At 40.7% G+C, this 20,960-nt stretch overlaps 1 protein-coding gene and 1 gene segment (V, D, J or C); both read right to left on the bottom strand.

The window, feature by feature from the left end:
- Positions 1–2,975: 2,975 nt before the first annotated feature.
- LOC135549882 (Ig kappa chain V-II region 26-10-like) lies at positions 2,976–20,567 on the bottom strand. The segment is given in 4 exon segments: positions 2,976–3,799; positions 5,546–5,595; positions 20,112–20,397; positions 20,519–20,567. Coding segments are annotated over 4 exon segments (555 nt in total).
- LOC135549072 (atypical chemokine receptor 2-like) lies at positions 17,627–19,180 on the bottom strand. The gene has a single exon (XM_064979137.1). The coding sequence runs from the start codon at positions 18,946–18,948 to the stop codon at positions 18,007–18,009; it is 942 nt and encodes a 313-aa protein (XP_064835209.1). The 5' UTR covers positions 18,949–19,180; the 3' UTR covers positions 17,627–18,006.
- Positions 20,568–20,960: the final 393 nt, after the last annotated feature.

Genomic DNA, 20,960 nt, shown 5'->3' with positions numbered 1-20,960 from the left:
GCCACCCGTTTTGTTACCAAAGCCCCTTATACCACCCACCACTGCTACCTGTATTCTCTAGTCGGCTGACCCTCGCTACATATTCGTCGCCAAACCCACTGGCTCCAGGTCATCTATATGTCTATGCTAGGTAAAGCTCCTCCTTATCTCAGCTCACTAGTCACGATAACAACACCCACACGTAGCACGCGCTCCATCAGGTACTGTATATCTCACTGGTCATCCCCAAAGCCAACACCTCCTTTGGCCGCCTATCCTTCCAGTTCTCTGCTGCCAGTGACTGGAACAAATTGCAAAAATCGCTGAAGCTGGAGACTTACATTTCCCTCATTAACTTTAAACATCAGCTATCTGAGCAGCAAACTGATCGCTGCAGCTGTACATAGTCCATCTGTAAATAGCCACCCAATATACCTTCCTCATCCCCATATTGTTTTTATTTACTTTTCTGCTCTTTTGCACCAGTTTCACTACTTGCACATTATCATCTGCTCTTCATGGTCTGCTCATCTATCACTCCAGTGTTAATCTGCTAAATGGTAATTACTTTGTTTCTATGGCCTACATATTGCCTTACCTCCTCACACTATTTGCACACACTGTAAAAATACTTAATTTTTTTTATATTATGTTATTGACTGTATGCTTGTTTATTCCATGTTTAACCCCTTGTTGTTGTTTGTGTCGCACTGCTTTGCTTTATCTTTGCCAGGTCGCAGTTGTAAATGAGAACTTGTTCTTAACTAGCTTACCTGGTTAAATAAAGGTGAAAAAAAGATAATTTGATTAGATATGCATCCAAATTGAAAGAGTGATTTGTAATTTTGATTGTTGTACTCAGTCAGTTGGAAATGTGCTTAGAGTTTTGAAACATGAGCCATTTTGATTATCTGTTTTGGTTTTTATGGCGGCTTTGGAGCAGTGGCTTATTCCTTGCTGAGCGGCCTTTCAGGTTATGTCGATATAGGACTCGTTTTACCGTGGCTATAGATACTTTTGTACGTGTTTCCTCCAGCATCTTCACAAGGTTCTTTGCTTTTGTTCTGGATTTGATTTGCACTTTTCGCACCAAAGTACATTAATCTCTAGGAGACAGAATGCATCTCCTTCCTGAGCGGTATGACGGCTGCGTGGTCCCATGGTGTTTATACTTGCGTACTATTGTTTGTACAGATGAACGTGGTCCCTTCAGGCGTTTGGAAATTGCTCCCAAGGATGAACCAGACTTGTGGAGGTCTACCATTTTTTCTGAGGTCTTGGTTGATTTCTTTTGAGTTTCCCATGTTGTCAAGCAAAGAAGCACTGAGTTTGATGGTAGGCCTTGAAATACATCCACAGGTACACCTCCAATTGACTCAAATGATGTCAATTAGCCTATCAGAAGCTTCTAAAGCCATGACATCATTATCTGGAATTTTCCAAGCTGTTTAAAGGTACAGTCAACTTAGTGGTATGTAAACTTCTGACCCACTGAAATTGTGATACAGTGAGTTATACGTAAGTGAAATAATCTGTCTGTAAACAATTGATGAACAAATTTCTTGTGTCATGCAAAAAGGATGTCTTAACCGACTTGCCAAAACTTGTTTGTTAACAAGAACTTTGTTGGGTGGTTGAAAAACTAATTTTAATGATTCCAACCTAAGTGTATGTAAACTTCCGACTTCAACTGTATCTGTCACAAATACATTTGTTTTACATATAGAAAACCATGAAGACCTGAGTGAAGTCCCCTATTTGAACATTATGTAAAGTCCAGTGTAATTATCTGCTTCCCCAGCCAGTTCAGTTCTCTGGTCAAACACACAGCTGCCCCAGTCCCAGAAGATTGAGGCTGAGAGATTGTGAGCTGTGGTGGGGTTGAAACTCAGATTTGCATGGGCAGGGAACTGCCACACTCCCAGAATAGAGCAGCACCATAGCCAGATGTTCAGCTGTCCCCAGAGAGTTTCAGTGAGTTTTTAGCACATGGCTTCAGTATTGGAAATATCATGAATACTTGTGGCTTTATAACCAATGGCTTCAGTATTAGAAATATCTTGAAGACTAGTGAGGTTATAGCACATGGCTTCAGTATTAGACATATCATGAAGACTAGTGGCTTTATAACCAATGGCTTCAGTATTAGAAATATCATGGAGACTAGTGAGGTTATAGCACATGGCTTCAGTATTAGAAATATCATGAAGACTAGTGGCTTTATAACCAATGGCTTCGGTTTTAGAAATATCATGAAGACTCGTGAGGTTATAGCACATGGCTTCAGTATTAGAAATATCATGAAGACTAGAGGCTTTATAACCAATGGGTTCAGTATTAGAAATATCATGAAGACCAGTGAGTGTATAGCACATGGGTTCAGTATTAGTAATATCATGAAGATCAGTGATTTTATAGATAATGGATTCAGTATTAGAAATATCATGAAGACCAGTGAGTTTATAGCACATGGGTTCAGTATTAGAAATATCATGAAGACCAGTGAGTTTATAGCACATGGGTTCAGTATTAGTAATATCATGAAGATCAGTGATTTTATAGATAATGGATTCAGTATTAGTAATATCATGAAGACCAGATATTTTATAGATAATGGCTTCAGTATTAGAAATATCATGAAGACCAGTGAATTTATAGCTAATGGATTCAGTATTAGGAATATCATGAAGATCAGTGAGTTTATAGCACATGGCTTCAGTATTAGTAATATCATGAAGATCAGTGATTTTATAGATAATGGCTTCAGTATTAGAAATATCATGAAGACCAGTGAATTTATAGCTAATGGATTCAGTATTAGGAATATCATGAAGATCAGTGAGTTTATAGCACATGGCTTCAGTATTAGTAATATCATGAAGATCAGTGAGTTTATAGCACATGGCTTCAGTATTAGTAATATCATGAAGACCAGTGAGTTTATAGCTAATTGTCACTACCGTCATATAAATAATTGGACCAAGGAGCCGCGTGAGAAGAGTTCCACATTTTATTAATAGTGAAACTTATCAAAACAAAGTGTCACACTCTGACCATGATTTGCAATGTTTGTTTCTATGTTTTGTTTGGTCAGGGTGTGATATGAGTGGGCATTCTATGTTGTATGTCTAGTTGGTCTATTTCTATGTGTTTTGGCCTGATATGGTTCTCAATCAGTGGCAGGTGTTTGTCGTTGTCTCTGATTGGGAACCATATTTAGGTAGCCTGTTTTGTATTGTGGTTCGTGGGTTATTGTCTATGTTATGTTGCACGTTAGCACAGTGTTTTGGTAGCAGTCACGGTCGTCTTGTTAGTTAGTTAGTTTGTTTGTTAGTATACTTCGTGTTTTTTTCGTCTTTCATTAAAATCATGCATTCACACCACGCTGCGCTTTGGTCTACTGAATACGACGATCGTGACACAAAGATATAATGATGTGAAGTACGTAGAGCACATAGGCACTACTACAAAACAATATCTATCCCACATCGCAGGTGGGAAAAGGAACACACTAAGCATGATCCCCAATTAGAGGCAACGATTATCTCCTGCCTCCAATTGGGAACCATACACATACACCAACATAGTATATTTCTATCTAGAAACCCCCCTTGTCATGACCTGACCTAAAACACCATGTAGGTCAGAGTTCACCAGGTCAGAGTCCACCGTCCTCCCCTGCTACTGCTCCCATCCACCTTCCAGCTCAGCTTCCAGTCTGAGGGGAAGACCTTGTTTGCCAGGCACATGAGAGTGGCCTTTCCCTGCTGCAGCTCCACACTGGAGGGGGGCAGGACTATCATGGTGGGACAAACGTCACCTAGCAGGCAGGTGGGAAGTTAGAGAGAGGGGAGCTGTCAGTCAATCACCAGACTGATAATAATGATGCAGCAGTTTTACATCTTAGCTTTTAACTAAGATGTTTTGTTTTCAATAGGTTTCTGTCCCTCAAACACACAGCTTCTCAGTCTTTCTGTCACTCTTTCACTTATCTTTGAGTAGCTACTGAAGCATCTTATAACTGTATGAGATTACTGAAATACCATTCGACTATCTTCAAAACTTTTACTATTTAAAATGAAAATATTTCAGCACTCCTCTCCCTTTTTGTAATGGGATAAAATCCTAGGAATCAAACTGCATTTCATTATTCATTATTATTGATATTTTAAAGAAAATTCCACAGAATATATGACCTATTCCTAAATGATGATCTGTTTAAAATAATGCTGAGGAAGTCAATTCCAGTTGACTGTAACCATGTCAAAAAATAATACTACATTTAAAGTTTATGCAGAAATCACTCCTCCATTTCCTGGTTGCTAAAATTCTAATAGTTCACCTAACTTCAGTTTATGTGACAAAACAAGCAAGTATAGTGGAAGAGCATGGCTCTCCAACCCTGTTCCTGTTGAACTACTGTCCTGTACGTTTTCACTCCAACCCTGTTCCTGTAGAGTTACTGTCCTGTAGGTTCACTCAAACCCTGTTCTTGTAGAGCTACTGTCCTGTTGGTTTTCACTCCAACCCTGTTCCTGTTGAACTACTGTCCTGTAGGTTTTCACTCCAACCCAACAGGGTTGGAGTGAAAACCTACAGGACAGTAGCTCTACAAGAACAGGGTTGGAGTGAAAACCTACAGGAGGGCAGCTCTACAGGAACAGGGTTAGTGAGCCCTGGTGTAACCAAAAGTATATTATTATGAACAGCAGAATTAGTAAGATAGCAGCACTTTGCAAAAGAAAGCAAATATAAAATAAAAGTGCAAAAATAGATAGGTAGTATAACTATTTGTTATATTTCTAAAGATTTAAGAAAATAAGAAATTAGATGTAGATTAACTTCAAATCAAATCAAATGTTATTTGTCACATACACATGGTTAGCAGATGTTAATGCGAGTGTAGCGAAATGCTTGTGCTTCTAGTTCCGAAAATGCAGTAATAACCAACAAGTAAGCTAGCTAACAATTCCAAAACTACTAACTTATAGACACAAGTGTAAAGGGATAAAGAATATGTACATAAAGATATATGAATGAGTGATGGTACAGAGCGGCATAGGCAAGATACAGTAGATGGTATTGAGTACAGTATATACATGTGAGATGAGTATGTAAACAAAGTGGCATAGTTAAAGTGGCTAGTGATACATGTATTACATAAAGATGATAGATGATATACTTCCAACATCCAGTCTAGTCTAGTGCCTCCAACAAAAGTGTACCACGGTGATACAAACTCATGCAACGGCCATGCAAAAACCTTTGAAACTATAAAGACACGGCTCTCGCTCTTTGTAAACCTACATTTATCCAAACCACTCTCAAATTTCAACAATACCACCATTATTCGAAATTAATACACACTTTATAAGCACCTTGTTTGATATACCATTTTGAATAGGCATTTTAATTTAACTCAATTAACTTCTAAGGTTAATGAATGCAACACAAATTATTTTAAAAATAAATACACATTTCTACTTTCTATTTAAGGTAGTTGTAATAGTGTTAAGAAATTGAATTGGTATTTTGATAACAGAAGTCAAGATCGAGAATTGAATACTACTTACACTCAGTTTGGTCCCTCCACCGAAAGACCACCACAGTGACAGTCTGATTGACTCGCAGTACAAAAATCTCCAGACACGCACATAGGGGAATGTTATTAACACAACATGGAACTGATCAATGAATCTTATTTTGTCACTGATGCCCCCTACTGGTATACTCTTGAACTCCAGGAGATTGGACACATTCATGTTCCCTGTTCACCATTAAACATTCAACAGTATGAAAACTGCCGTGCGCTATTTTGATAATATCTAATCATATTTTAACAAGTAATCATGAAAAGAGCTTGATACAGCAATAAAGGAATGTGTCAGTATAAATACGTTGGTGTAATGACTTTCAGACAACACATGGAGGAGGATTTTAGAACATTTCTATAGAAAGACACTTTGCATTGGCATCACATGCTTCAGTGCTCTGGGAGTGTTTATAGCCCTGTGAGTTGAACACTTCATGTGAGAGCTGTATTTCATTTAAACAGAACCCAAGGCAACCATGGCTTTCATCACCATCTTCATCTGGACTCTTGTCTGTCACGCACAAGGTGAGAGACATTTTGAACATTTTCAGAATGCAAGCCTCGCGTTGTACAGTGGGGCAAAAAAGTATTTAGTCAGCCACCAATTGTGCAAGTTCACCCACTTAAAAAGATGAGAGAGGCCTGTAATTTTCACCATAGGTACACTTCAACTATGACAGACAAAACGAGGAAAAAAATCCAGAAAATCACATTGTAGGATTTTTAAATAATTTATTTGCAAATGATGGTGTAAAATAGGTATTTGGTCAAAAACAAAAGTTTCTCAATACTTTGTTATAAACTCTTTGTTGGCAATGACAGAGGTCAAACGTTTTCTGTAAGTCTTCAACAGGTTTTCACACACTGTTGCTGGTATTTTGACCCATTCCTCCATGCAGATCTCCTCTAGAGCAGTGATGTTTTGGGGCTGTTGCTGGGCAACACAGACTTTCAACTCCCTCCAAAGATTTTCTATGGGGTTGAGATCTGGAGACTGGCTAGGCTACTCCAGGACCTTGAAATGCTTCTTACGAAACAACACTTTCGTTGCCCGGGCGGTGTGTTTGGGATCATTGTCATACTGAAAGACCCAGCCACGTTTCATCTTCAATGCCCTTGCTGATGGAAGGAGGTTTTCACTCAAAATCTCACAATACATGGCCCCATTCATTCTTTCCTTTACACGGATCAGTCGTCCTGGTCCCTTTGCAGAAAAACAGCCCCAAAGCATGATGTTTCCACCCCCATGCTTCACAGTAGGTATGGTGTTCTTTGGATGCAACTCAGCATTCTTTGTCCTCCAAACACGACGAGTTGAGTTTTTACCAAAAAGTTATATTTTGGTTTCATCTGACCATATGACATTCTCCCAATCTTCTTCTGGATCATCCAAATGCTCTCTAACAAACTTCAGACGGGCCTGGAAATGTACTGGCTTAAGCAGGGGGACACATCTGGCACTGCAGGATTTGAGTCCCTGGCGGCGTAGTGTGTTACTGATGGTAGGCTTTGTTACTTTGGTCCCAGCTCTCTGCAGGTCATTCACTAGGTCCCCCCGTGTGGTTCTGGGATTTTTGCTCACCGTTCTTGTGATCATTTTGACCCCACAGGTGTGAGAACTTGCATGGAGCCCCAGATCGAGGGAGATTATCAATGGTCTTGTATGTCTTCCATTTCCTAATAATTGCTCCCACAGTTGATTTCTTCAAACCAAGCTGCTTACCTATTGCAGATTCAGTATTCCCAGCCTGCTGCAGGTCTACAATTTTGTTTCTGGTGTCCTTTGACAGCTCTTTGGTCTTGGCCATAGTTTGAGGTTGTGGACAGGTGTCTTTTATACTGATAACAAGTTCAAACAGGTGCCATTAATACAGGTAACGAGTGGAGGACAGAGGAGCCTCTTAAAGAAGAAGTTACAGGTCTGTGAGAGCCAGAAATCTTGCTTGTTTGTATCTTCCACCATAATTTGCAAATAAATTCATTAAAAATCCTACAATGTGATTTTCTGGATTTTTTCCCTCATTTTGTCTGTCATAGTTGAAGTGTACCTATGATGAAAATTACAGGCCTCTCTCATCTTTTTAAGTGGGAGAACTTGCCCAATTGGTGGCTGACAAAATACTTTTTCTCCCCACTGTAAATGTGGAATTACGAATATAATCTTCCAAATATTTTACCTTCCTATATGTGATATTTTCCTTCTTTCTCTCTGCAGGGTCTTGGGGCCAGTGTGTACTGACTCAGTCTGCAGCTCAATCAGTCCAGCTGGGTCAAATTGTCTCTATTGACTGTAGCACCAGTAGTAAAGTTACTCAGTACTCTGGCTCACAGTATTACCTCTCCTGGTACCATCAGACGTCTGGAGAAGCTCCTAAACTCCTGATCTATTACACATCAGACAGGTTCACAGGAGTTTCCACCAGGTTCAGTGGAAGTGGGAGAGGAAATGGTTTTGACTTCACTCTGACCATCAGTGATGTCCAGGCTGAGCATACAGGAGTTTACTACTGTCAGAGTTACCACAGGTGTCAGGAGGAATGGGCCAAAATTGACCCAAGTTATTGTGGAAAGCTTGTGGTAGGGTACCAGAGAGAATACAGTAGACGGCACACGTCAAATGTGTGATTTATGACCCTATGTCATGGGTCACGTGTGTATGCCCATATGCCCATATATGGGTATCCTGTCAGGACATGCTGGTGGGAAGTTATCACGTGCTCTAGGGAGTATTCTCTCTGGTAGCCTACCAAAAGCTTCCCACAATAAGTTGGGTGAATTTTGTTCCATTCCTCCTGACAGAGCTGGTGTAATTAAGTCAGGTTTTTAGTCCTCCTTGCTCGCATACACTTTTTCCGTTCTGCCCATATATCTTCTATGGGATTGAGGTCAGTGCTTTGTGATGGCCACTGCAATACCTTGACCTAGTTGGCCTGAAGCCATTTTGACACAAATTTGGAAGTATGCTTGGGGTCATTGTCCATTTGGAAGTCCCACTTGCGACCAAGCTTTAACTTTCTGACTGATGTCTTAAGATGTTGCTGTTATATGGGCACACCCTAGAACACGTAATAACTTCTCGCCAGGATGTCCTGCCAGGATGCCCATATATGGGCATACACACGGGACCCATGACATGGGGTCATAAATAGCACGTTTGACGTGTGCCGTCTACTGTACTCTCCCTGCTACCCAACACGTTTGACCCAAGTTAAATAATTTAAAGGCAATGCTACCAAATACTAATTGAGTGTATGTAAACTTCTGACCCACTGGGAATGTGATGAAAGTAATAAAAGCTGAAATAAATGATTCTCTCTACTATTATTCTGACATTTCCCATTCTTAAAATAAAGTGGTGATCCTAACTGACCTAAGATAGGGCATTTTTACAAGGATTAAATGTCAGGAATTGTGAAAAACTGAGTTTAAATGTATTTGGCTAGGTTTATGTAAACTTCAACTGTATGTATTGCTGTTCCAGTAGCAGCTGGAGGAGAGCAGCAGCAGCAGCACAGACTGAAGAGAGACATGTTAATGATGTGTTATTGCTAGTGTTTCCCAGTATCACCAGAGCGGGCCCTCCTCCACAGAGGAACCACCAAGAGATGATGTCATTCTCTATGGACTTAACATCATCTCTGACTCTACATTCTCAGGTTCATCATTTGAATGAGAGATAACATTTATAGTGAAGCTAAATGTTAGTTGTATTTAGTGGAAGGGGTTTCTTGCAGGTTGGCTTCAGATCTATAGATATGATGTAATACTGACTACTAATGGCCCATAGTGTTAACATGACTGTGTGTGAGGAGGTTTGTGTTTATAATGGAAGCACTAGTTGCACTGTCTGTCTATAGGCTTTTCATTGTATATTTACTGTACAAGATAGAGACCATAGTGGTGCTGTATTATACTATAGTGGGGCAATATCTGATACAATACTCCTGTGGTCGCAGTGTATAATGAATGGTAGGTTCACAGACAACAGTTCTATGTCTCGTTTTGATTTACATTTGTGGCACCTTAATTGGGGAGGACTGGCTCATAGTGACGACTGGAACGGAATGAATGGAATTGTACTGAACTCATCAAACATATGGTTTCTATGTGTTTGATACCCTTCCATTCAATCCATTTCAGCCATTAATCTGAGCCGTAATCCCCTCAGCAGCCTCCTGTGACCTACAGTGATATTAATACTGAAGACTTGTGCTATAAACTTAATGGTCTTCATGATATTACTAGTACTGAATCCATTAACTATAATCTCACTGGTCTTCATGATATTACTAGTACTGAATCCATTAACTATAATCTCACTGGTCTTCATGATATTACTAGTACTGAATCCATTAACTATAATCTCACTGGTCTTCATGATATTACTAGTACTGAATCCATTAACTATAATCTCACTGGTCTTCATGATATTACTAGTACTGAATCCATTAACTATAAACTTAATGGTCTTCATGATATTACTAATACTGAATCCATTAACTATAATCTCACTGGTCTTCATGATATTACTAGTACTGAATCCATTAACTATAAACTTAATGGTCTTCATGATATTACTAGTACTGAATCCATTAACTATAATCTCACTGGTCTTCATGATATTACTAGTACTGAATCCATTAACTATAATCTCACTGGTCTTCATGATATTACTAATACTGAATCCATTAACTATAATCTCACTGGTCTTCATGATATTACTAATACTGAATCCATGATCTATATAATCACTGGTCTTCATGATATTACTAATACTGAATCCATGATCTATACAATCACTGGTCTTCATGATATTACTAATACTGAATCCATTATCTATAATCTCACTGGTCTTCATGATATTACTAGTACTGAATCCATTAACTATAATCTCACTGGTCTTCATGATATTACTAATACTGAATCCATTATCTATAAAATCACTGGTCTTCATGATAATACTAATACTGAATCCATGATCTATAAACCCACTGGTCTTCGTGATATTACAAATATTGAATCCATTATCTATAAAATCACCAGTCTTCATGATATTACTAGTACTGAATCCATTATCTATAAACCCACTGGTCTTCATGATATTACTAATACTGAATCCATTATCTTTAAAATCACTGGTCTTCATGATATTACTAATACTGAATCCATTATCTATAAAATCACTGGTCTTCATGATATTACTAATACTGAATCCATTATCTATAAAATCACTGGTCTTCATGATATTACTAATACTGAATCCATTACCTATAAAATCACTGGTCTTCATGATATTACTAATACTGAATCCATTATCTATAATCTCACTGGCCTTCATGATATTACTAATACTGAATCCATGATCTATACAATCACTGGTCTTCATGATATTACTAATACTGAATCCATTATCTATAAAATCACCGGTCTTCATGATAATACTAATACTGAATCCATTATCTATAAAATCACTGGTCTTCATGAGCTGTGTTTTTGACTTAGAGAACTGAACATGGACTGGGGAAGCAGCTATTACACTGGACTTTGCATAATGTTCAAATAGGGGACTTCAATCTAAGATCTTTTTAATTTCTATATGTAAACTAAATGTATTTGTGACAGATATGTACAGTATAATCGCAATATCAAAATAGTACTTCTTGAATGGAATCAATATGACTGTATTCACTCTTTAGGGTTGGAGGGGTATAGAAGTTGAGTAGGTGATGAATAGTTGGGTTTGGACAGGGTAAACAATCATATTTGTGTACTGAAATGGGTGCTTTTCATAATATGAAGTTCAATAAAACGTTTAAAAAAAAATCTAAACCTTTTCTGAATGTTGTTCAACATTTCCTGCAAATCAAGCATTTCTTACCGTTCTGTTTCCTTAGTGGTCCCAGTGTCTTTACACAAATGTCAATTTTTGCAGAATACATTGAGAGATATGTACAGTAACATTGTCCATAGACAAGTCTAACCAACTCCATTATTGTATTGTATTGTCATATTTTGATGAAATGGTGTTTAGGATACTTTAGAATACAGGAGATTCCGTTGCTCTGCTGCTGTTGAGTCAGAGCAGTTCCTCTATAGCTGAGGGAGGATTTTGTACGACGCTCTTACACAGTAAAACCCGTTGTACCTCTGACAGTAGTAATCTCCAGCATCTTCAGCCTGGACTCCACTGACTGTCAGAGTGTAATGAGAACCAGATACACTCCCACTGAAACTCTGTCGCCCTCCTCTGACCACAGTGTGTCATGGCAGTTTGGGTGATAAAGTGGGTGTTTTATTTTATGGTGTTTTTAAATCAACTATTTGGTACAGTTTCACAACTGTAAGCATAAAAACCCGAAACAGATCATCAAAATGGCTCATGTTTCAAAACTCTAAGCACATTTCCAACTGATTGTGTCACGGCTTTCGTTGTGGGAAGGAGGAGCGGACCAAAATGCAGCGTAGTTGTGATTCATTTTATTTAATAAGGAAACTATACACGATTAAACTAACAAAATAACAAACGTACGAAAACCGAAAAGAGCCCTATCTGGTGCAAAACACAGAGACAGGAACAATTACCCACAAACACACAGTGAAACCCAGGCTACCTAAATATGGTTCCCAATCAGAGACAATGACTAACACCTGCCTCTGATTGAGAACCATATCAGGCCAGACATAGAAATAGACAAACAAGACTTCCAACATAGAATGCCCACTCAGATCACACCCTGACCAACCAAAACATAGAAACATTCAAATAAACTATGGTGTGACAGTACCCCCCCCCTCCCTAAGGTGCGGATTCCGGCCGCAAAACCTGAACCTATCGGGGAGGGTCTGGGTGGGCATCTGTCCGCGGTGGCGGCTCCGGTGCTGGACGTGGCCCCCACTTCACCGTAGTCCACCCCCCCCCCCCCCCTTGTCCGCTTCTGTGACCTCCTGGCCACGGCAACCCCACTAAATAACACGGGACAGAGGGGCAGCTTGGGACAGAGGGGCAGCTCGGGACAGAGGGGCAGCTCGGGACAGAGGGGCTCCTCAGACTCCGGCAACAGCGCCGGACAGGCGGGAGACTCCGGCAGCAGAGGAGAGGAGGAAGGCTCTGGCAGATCCTGGCTGACTGGCGGATCTGGAAGAGTCTGGCTGACTGGCAGATCTGGAAGAGTCTGGCGGATCTGGAAGAGTCTGGTTGACTGGCAGACCTGGAAGAGTCTGGTTGACTGGCAGACCTGGAAGAGTCTGGTTGACTGGCAGACCTGGAAGAGTCTGGTTGACTGGCAGACCTGGAAGAGTCTGGTTGACTGGCAGACCTGGAAGAGTCTGGTTGACTGGCAGACCTGGAAGAGTCTGGTTGATCCATGCAGACTGACAGCTCTGGCTGCTCCATGCAGACTGGCAGCTCTGGCTGCGCTAAATGGGCAGGAGACTCCGGCAACGCTGTAGAGGCGGAAGGCTCTGGCTGCGCTGAACAGGCGGGAGACTCCGGCAGCGCAGGAGAGGAGGAAGGCTCCGGCAGCGCTGGAGAGGCGAGGCGCACTGTAGGCCTGATGCGTGGTGCTGGCACTGGTGGTACTGGGCCGAGGACACGCACAGGAAGCCTGGTGCGGGGAGCTGCCACCGGAGGGCTGGGGTGTGGAGGTGGTACTGGGTAGACCGGACCGTGCAGGCGCACTGGAGCTCTTGAACACCGAGCCTGCCCAACCTTACCTGGTTGAATACTCCCGGTCGCTCTGCCAGTGCGGCAAGGTGGAATAGCCCGCACTGGGCTATGCAGGCGAACCGGGGACACCGAGCGTAAGGCTGGTGCCATGTAAGCCGGCCCAAGGAGACGCACTGGGGACCAGATGCGTAGAGCCGGCTTCATGGCATTTGGCTCGACGCTCAATCTAGCCCGGCCGATACGTGGAGCTGGAATAGAACGCACCGGGCTATGCACCCGCACTGGAGACACCGTGCGCACCACAGCATAACACGGTGCCTGTCCGGTCTCTCTAGCCCCCCGGTAACCACAGGAAGTTGGCGCAGGTCTCCTACCTAGCATCGCCATATTCCCTGTGAGCCCACCCCCAAGAAATTTTTGGGGCTGACGCTCAGGCTTCCATCCGCGTTGCCGCGCTGCCTCCTCATACTAGCGCCTCTCAGCTCTCACCGGCTCCAGTTCTTCCTTGGGGCGGCGATATTCTCCAGGCTGATCCTAGGGTCCTTCTCCGAATAATTCCTCCTCCCATGTCAATTCCTCCTTTAGTTGCTCCTTGGGGCGGCTACACTCCCCTGGTTTAGCCCAGGGTCCTCTCCCGTCGAGCATTTCCTCCCAAGTCCAAAAGTCCTTTTTTCGCTGCTCCTGCTGCTGCCTTTGCTGTTTCCCGTTACCACGCCGCTTGGTCCTGTTGTGGTGGGTGATTCTGTCACGGCTTTCGTTGTGGGAAGGAGGAGCGGACCAAAATGCAGCATAGTTGTGATTCATTTTATTTAATAAGGAAACTATACACGATTACACTAACAAAATAACAAACGTACGAAAACGAGCCCTATCTGGTGCAAAACACAGAGACAGGAACAATCACCCACAAACACACAGTGAAACCCAGGCTACCTAAATATGGTTCCCAATCAGAGACAATGACTAACACCTGCCTCTGATTGAGAACCATATCAGGCCAGACATAGAAATAGACAAACAAGACATCCAACATAGAATGCCCACTCAGATCACACCCTGACCATCCAAAACATAGAAACATACAAATAAACTATGGTCAGGGTGTGACAGTTTGAGTACAACAAACAAAGTCACAAATCACTCTCAATTTAGGTGCATATCCAATCAAAGTATCTGCTGTTCAAAATGAAATATTCACTTACTTCTTTTATTATTTCCTTGTATTTGGCTAACAATGCAATCAACTATCATGTAATTAATCAAACTACTCAAAAATGATAACTACCGAACCAAAATAATGTATTGCCTGGTTAACATATAACTGTTAACCACTGTACATTTCTGAATTTTTATCTCATAAATGTAACAATTTGACATCAATTTAAGTTTGAAGGGAAAACCAAACTATAGATGTGGCTGTAAATACTACATCATCATTCTCCATCAACCATTTTAATTGAACTAATTACATTGGTAACCAGTTTATAATAGCAACCTCGGGGGTTTGTGGTATATGGCCAATATACCACGGCTAAGGCCTGTATCCAGGCACTCAGAGTTGAGTTGTACATAAGAACAGCATTTACTGCTTAAGTATAGTGTACAATGTACTGTTGAAACACCTGGGTTGTATAGAACAATATATTCCTGTCATTATCTGAATTTCATTGATACACTGCAAGCTGATGAATTTCAAGCAGAGAGACAGGCGATACTGTATCAGTAGAGAAGCTGATTTTGAACATTGTTGCATGGGGCAGAAATGGCGTACAACATGACTCTGTAAAAAGACCGCTATTGTGAACCACTAATCTAACTTTGGGTTGGGGAAGTCCTGTGGTTCGGGGGTGGAATGGGAACCGTTTGTCTTGTTCGGTCTCATCACTTGTTTTTCTGTCCATGGGAACCTGTTTTGTACCTTATTAAAAAGATACAATCATTTGATCACCAACAGATAATAAATGGTACACAACAACGTGCTACAGTTTTACAGTAGCCAACTGCTTTACAATACCCCTGTTTGTGATGATTTGTCCTATGTACAGTATGTACTGTATAAGGATAATACAACTATAAGACTGACATACAGTGCCTTCAGAAAGTATTCATACCCCTTGAATTATGCCACATTTTGTTGTGTTACAGGCTGAATTCAAAATGCATTAAAAATACTGTATCCTCACCCATCTACACACAATATTCATAATGACCAAGTGAAAACATGTTTTTGGAAAACTTTTGCAAATGTATTGAAAAAGAAATATAGAAATAGCTCATTTACGTAAGTATTCTCACCCCTGAGTCAATACTTTGTAGAACCACTTTTGCAGTGATTACAACTGTGAGTCTTTCTGGGTAAGTCTCTAAGAGCTTTCCACACTTGGACTGTGCAACATTTCCCCATTTATCTTATGAAAATTCTTCAATCTCTGTCAAATTGGTTGTTGATCATTGATAAATAATCAAATGTATTTTTTGCCGTAGATTTTTACAGTCAAAACTGTAACTCGGCCAATCCGGAACATTCACTGTCTTCCTGGTAAGCAACTCCAGTTTCCTGATTTTAGGTTAAAGTCCTGCTGAAAGGTGAATTTGTTTCCTAATGTCGGGTGGAAAGCAGACTGAACCAGGTTTTTTCATTCATTCATTTATTATTTATCCTGAAAAACTCCCTAGTCCATAATGATTACAAGCATACCCATTACATGAAGCAGTTACCACTATATTTGAAAATATGGAGAGTTGTACTCAGTAATGTGTTGTATTAGATTTGCCCCAAACATAACACTTCGTATTAAGGACAGAAATTCATTGCCTCATTTTTCGCAGTATTATTTTGGTGCCTTGTTGCAAACAGAATGCATGTTTTGAAATATTTGTATTCTGTACAGACTTCCTTCTTTTCACTCTGTCAATTAGATTAGTATTGTGGAGTAACTACAATGTTGTTGATCCATCCTCCGATTTATCCTATCACAGCAATTAAACTCTGTAACTGTTTTAAAATCATCTTTGGCCTCACGGTGAAATCGCTGAGCGGTTTCCTTTCTCTCCGGCATCTGAGTTCGGAAGGACACTTGTATCTTTGTAGTGACTGGGTGTACTGATACAACATCCAATGTGTAATTAATACATTCAATAACTTCATTTTTTATCCTGAACTTATTGACTCAAGACAATTCAGCTTTCACTTTTTCTTAATTGTATTTCTTAGAACATTTCTTAGAACATTATTCGACTTTGACATTATGGGAGATTGTGTGTAGGCATGAGACACAAAATCTTAATATAATCTATTTTAAAATCAGGCTGGAATTTTTGGGGGAAAAGTCAAGGGATGTGAATACTTTCTGAAGGCACTGTATTTCTGAACATGCTCACAACCTGCCGTTGGATTCAAATTATTTAAAACATTGTGCACGTCAAGTTATGGTCAAATACTGTGTGGAAAATGATATTTACCCTCTACTATAATTTGAAAATGATATTTACCATCTACTATTCTTTCTATTCAGCACTTTAAAATAATAGCAAGTTAGATTTGATGTAGCTTGCATGACTCAACAGTGAAAGACCTGTGAAACCCCAATGAATTCACAATCAAAGTTCTGAACATAAGATAGAGGGCATTACAAGTGTTAGGAATTTCAAGTTTTGTATTAAGAGTTTTGAAAATATACCACTTACATCTGATAATCTGCAAGTTCACCAGAACCGTATAAAGAGAAAGTTACACTCTATATATCCATAAAATTGTTGGGAGCATATGCAGGATGTGTGACGCATATCTATGTAGAGTGTACTACTTTCTCTCTGTCTATTTATACAGCTACAGAAAATGCTGGGTGTGCGTCAGCTCATGATTGTTACCACCTGATCATAACCCCTAAAAAACTGTTTATAGTTTCAAAATATGTTTTAAACTACAGTATGTCAATCTCAAGCTTTTTTTTCCTCATTTTGAACCTAAAGGCATGTTCCTTTGGGTGCAGATAAAGTTGTTTGTCTGTTTACCAAATGTGTTGATAGATCTGACATATGGCAAGTTCTACCTTCATTTGGTTCAGAATTATTTTTTGGGGCAGTGTTGGCAAGTAGGCTCACTTCTCGTTGCGGGTCAGACTGAAACTAAAATGGTTAAACCCCATATTGGGCATCAGAGTTGGGTAAGGTTTGAAATGCATGCTTTTATTGATCTATTTAGGCATAAATGTTGTTGCATAGATCTAGTGTGTTTTTCCATTGTGCTCACTGCTCAAATACCTGATTTTGACATACATTGAGGAAACTTCACAAGTATGACGAAATATTTCAAAACACTATGGTAAGTTGAAGCTCCTCTGAACCAAAGCAGAAGTACATGCACTATAAGAGAAACTTACACATGGTAACCAAATATATGTATTTATTCATGGGAAAGCTGACAGAAGCAATACAATTTAGGCTTTGACCAATGGAGGTCAAGCTTGAAGGGCGTTAGATCCCCGAAATAACAAATAAAGGCTAACCTATGGATACCTAGAAAGTCCAGCCTATACAGTCAGCAAACCAAAATGTAGGTTTTATTGGGGACAAAACAGCAGGAGCAATGGGCTCTCTTAATCGGCTGCTCTAAAAACACCTAAAAAAGCTATTTATTTTTGAGAGTACCCTGACTTGTTAAGGTTTGGGTGAGGGGTTTGATTATAGGTAGGCCGAGGGTTAGAATTAGGGGTTGGCATGCCAGTCATATGCCTTTAGTCACACCAGCAGAGCAGAGCTTTAAACATCAGACATGTGTGACCTGCATCCTGATTTCGCTCCTCGACGACGACTTGGGCTGCTCACGGATCCTCCGCGAGGCGAAGGCGTACAGGAAGGGGTCCAGGCAGCAGTTAAAAAACAAAAAGCACCGGGCGACACGCGCTGCCGCGTTTCTTTGGCACTGCAGAGCAATTGACGACTCCTGAAGAGAAGCCCGCAGCACAATGCAGGCGATATCTACCACATTGACAATGTGCACAGGGATCCAGAGGATGAAGAAGGCGACCACCACACTGGTGACCAGCCACGTCATCTTGGCACTGCTGAACAGCGCCGTCTGGTTCACCCGCCGGTGGAGGCGGCAGTAGGAGGTGACCAGCACAGAGAACGGGACCACAAACCCTAAAAGGGTCTGCAGGAGAAGCATAGTAACTCTTTCAGCATCGGAGCCCTTGTGTTGCTGGCAATGGAGCCCGCCATCAACCACATCGCGAGTGACAACAGTGGGGGCAGTCAGAGCACAGGCGAGCCCCCACAGGGCCAGGAGCAGCACCGCCTCCCCCTTGCGCCCCAGCCTGTTCCACATCTGCGGGTAGAGGACCTGGAGGAGGCGATGGACACCGAGTAGAGTAACCGTTAGCACGTTAGAACACAGGCTGAGGTAGAGCAGGAAGGTGGCTAACTTGCATACGGCATGGTCCAGAGTCCAGTCGTACAGGATATTGTAGATCCACACAGGAACCATGGCCAGGCACAGGATGTCAGAGGAAGCCAGGTTGAGCATGAGACACAGGGTGAAGTTGAGGCGTCGGGACGAGCGGCGCAGGATGACCACCAGGACACCTATGTTACCAGGGAGGCCTAGAACACAGCACAGCCCCAGGATGATGCTCGATATCAGGCGGCCCGAATTCCAGCTAGCCGGAATCAAAGTGGAGTCCAAGCTGGAGTTGTTGGAGGAGGTCATGTTCACAATGGTCCTGAAAAATATGAGATCTAAGAGCTATCTGGAAGACAGTAGACTTTAGACATTTAATTATTTGTTTATCGTTCTTCAAATCCTCACAAGTTTGTTATCTTCTCTTGAACTCTTGTAACAGAGTGATAATAAGGAAACTGATGTGGGTTAACTGCCTCTGGTCAGCTTCCTCCTGACAAAGCTGTGTGTTTGTAAGTGTGAGCTTGTGTCTGAGCCTTGGTGTGAGTGTGAGTGAGTGAGAGAGAGAGAGGGGGAGAGAGATTTGTGTTTGAGGGTAACAGTTCGACACTCCCAATTTTGTCATTAAGGCTACACTCAACCTGATTCTCATCAATAGACACATGCCACTGAGAAGATAGTTTGAAGCTAAAGACAAAACATATAAAGTAGATTGTAGCTGTTGTCCAGGGTCAAGCCACACAGTTTTTATATATTTTTCCCACATTTAATAATTCATATTTTTTATGTGATTTTATCTTGTGCAAAAAGTTTTAATGATTTGAACTTTTGACAGATAAATGGATGTGTAATGCATTTAATCCATATCTGTGTTGTTGGCTCTCTTTGAATGTATGGCCTTAGTTTAATGCTTCCATTTTGTGGCAAAATAAGGCTAGAAAAACTACAATTCTTCCCTGCAACAGATTCTAGCATAAATCTACCATGACTGCTATCTTATATCTTAATTTGGGAAGCTATTGACAAAAACTGCACATTTGTATAAAGCACATACATATATATATATATATATGTATATATATATATATATATATATATATACATATATATATATATACATATATATATATAGATTTATCGATATACTTGCATTATCGTGTTTCTTTAACACACATCTTCGACATTGTGCATTTTTTTTGTTTATTATATTTTAATTATTATTATATATATATATATATATATATATATATATATATATATATACTATATATATATATATATATATATATATATTAGTAGTAGTATTAGCATCATTGTTGGGAAACGGCTCTCAAGGTAAGAATTTCACTGTACTATTTAACACGTGTTGTATCCTGTGCACGTGGTGAAATAACTTTAAACCCTGAAGGAAAGTGCAGCAGTGGACTCTGACTGAGGGAGGTTTTTGTGCTGCTCTAAGTCACTGTGTGAACACAGGACCACTGTGGTGACTCTGACAGTAGTAAACTCCTGTATACTCAGCCTGGACATCACTGATGGTCAGAGTGAAGTCAACACCATTTCCTCTCCCACTGCCACTGAACCAGGTGGAAACTCCTGTGAACCTGTCTGATGTGTAATAGATCAGGAGTTTAGGAGCTTCTCCAGACGTCTGATGGTACCAGGCCAGGTAATACTGTGAGCCAGAGTACTGAGTGATTTGACCAGGCTGGACTGATTGAGCTGCAGACTGAGTCGATACATACTGGCCCCAAGACCCTGCAGAGAGATAAAAGGGAACATCACATATAGGAAGGTAACATAGTCGGAAGATTATAACCGTAATTCCACATTTACAACATGATGCTTGCATACTGAAAATGTTCAAAATGTCTCTCACCTTGTGCGTAACAGACCAGAGTCCAGATGAAGATGGGGATGAAAGTCATGGTTGCCCTGTGTTGTGTTTAAATGAAATACAGCTCTCACATGAAGTGTTCAACTCACAGGGCTATAAACACTTCCAGAGCACTGAAGCATGTGATGCCAATGCAAAGTGTCTCTGTATGGAAATGTTCCTCCTGGTCAAATCACTTCACTGTCATTAAGAAAAGTTCTGAAATCCTGCTCCATGTGTTGTCTGAAAGTCATTACAAAAACGTATTTATACTGACACATTCTTTCATTGCTGTATCAAGCTCTTTTCATGATTACTTGTTACAATATGATTAGATATTATCAACATAGTGCACAGCAGTTCCATACTGTTGAAAGTTTATTGCGGAACGGGGAACGTGAATGTGACCAATCTCCTGGAGTTCCAGAGTATACCAGTAGGGGGC

The sequence above is a fragment of the Oncorhynchus masou genome, chromosome 12, assembly GCF_036934945.1.
Source record: "Oncorhynchus masou masou isolate Uvic2021 chromosome 12, UVic_Omas_1.1, whole genome shotgun sequence".
Lineage (NCBI taxonomy): Eukaryota > Metazoa > Chordata > Actinopteri > Salmoniformes > Salmonidae > Oncorhynchus > Oncorhynchus masou.
The sequence above is the reverse complement of the archived record's forward strand: the minus strand, read 5'-3'. Positions and strand labels throughout refer to the sequence as shown.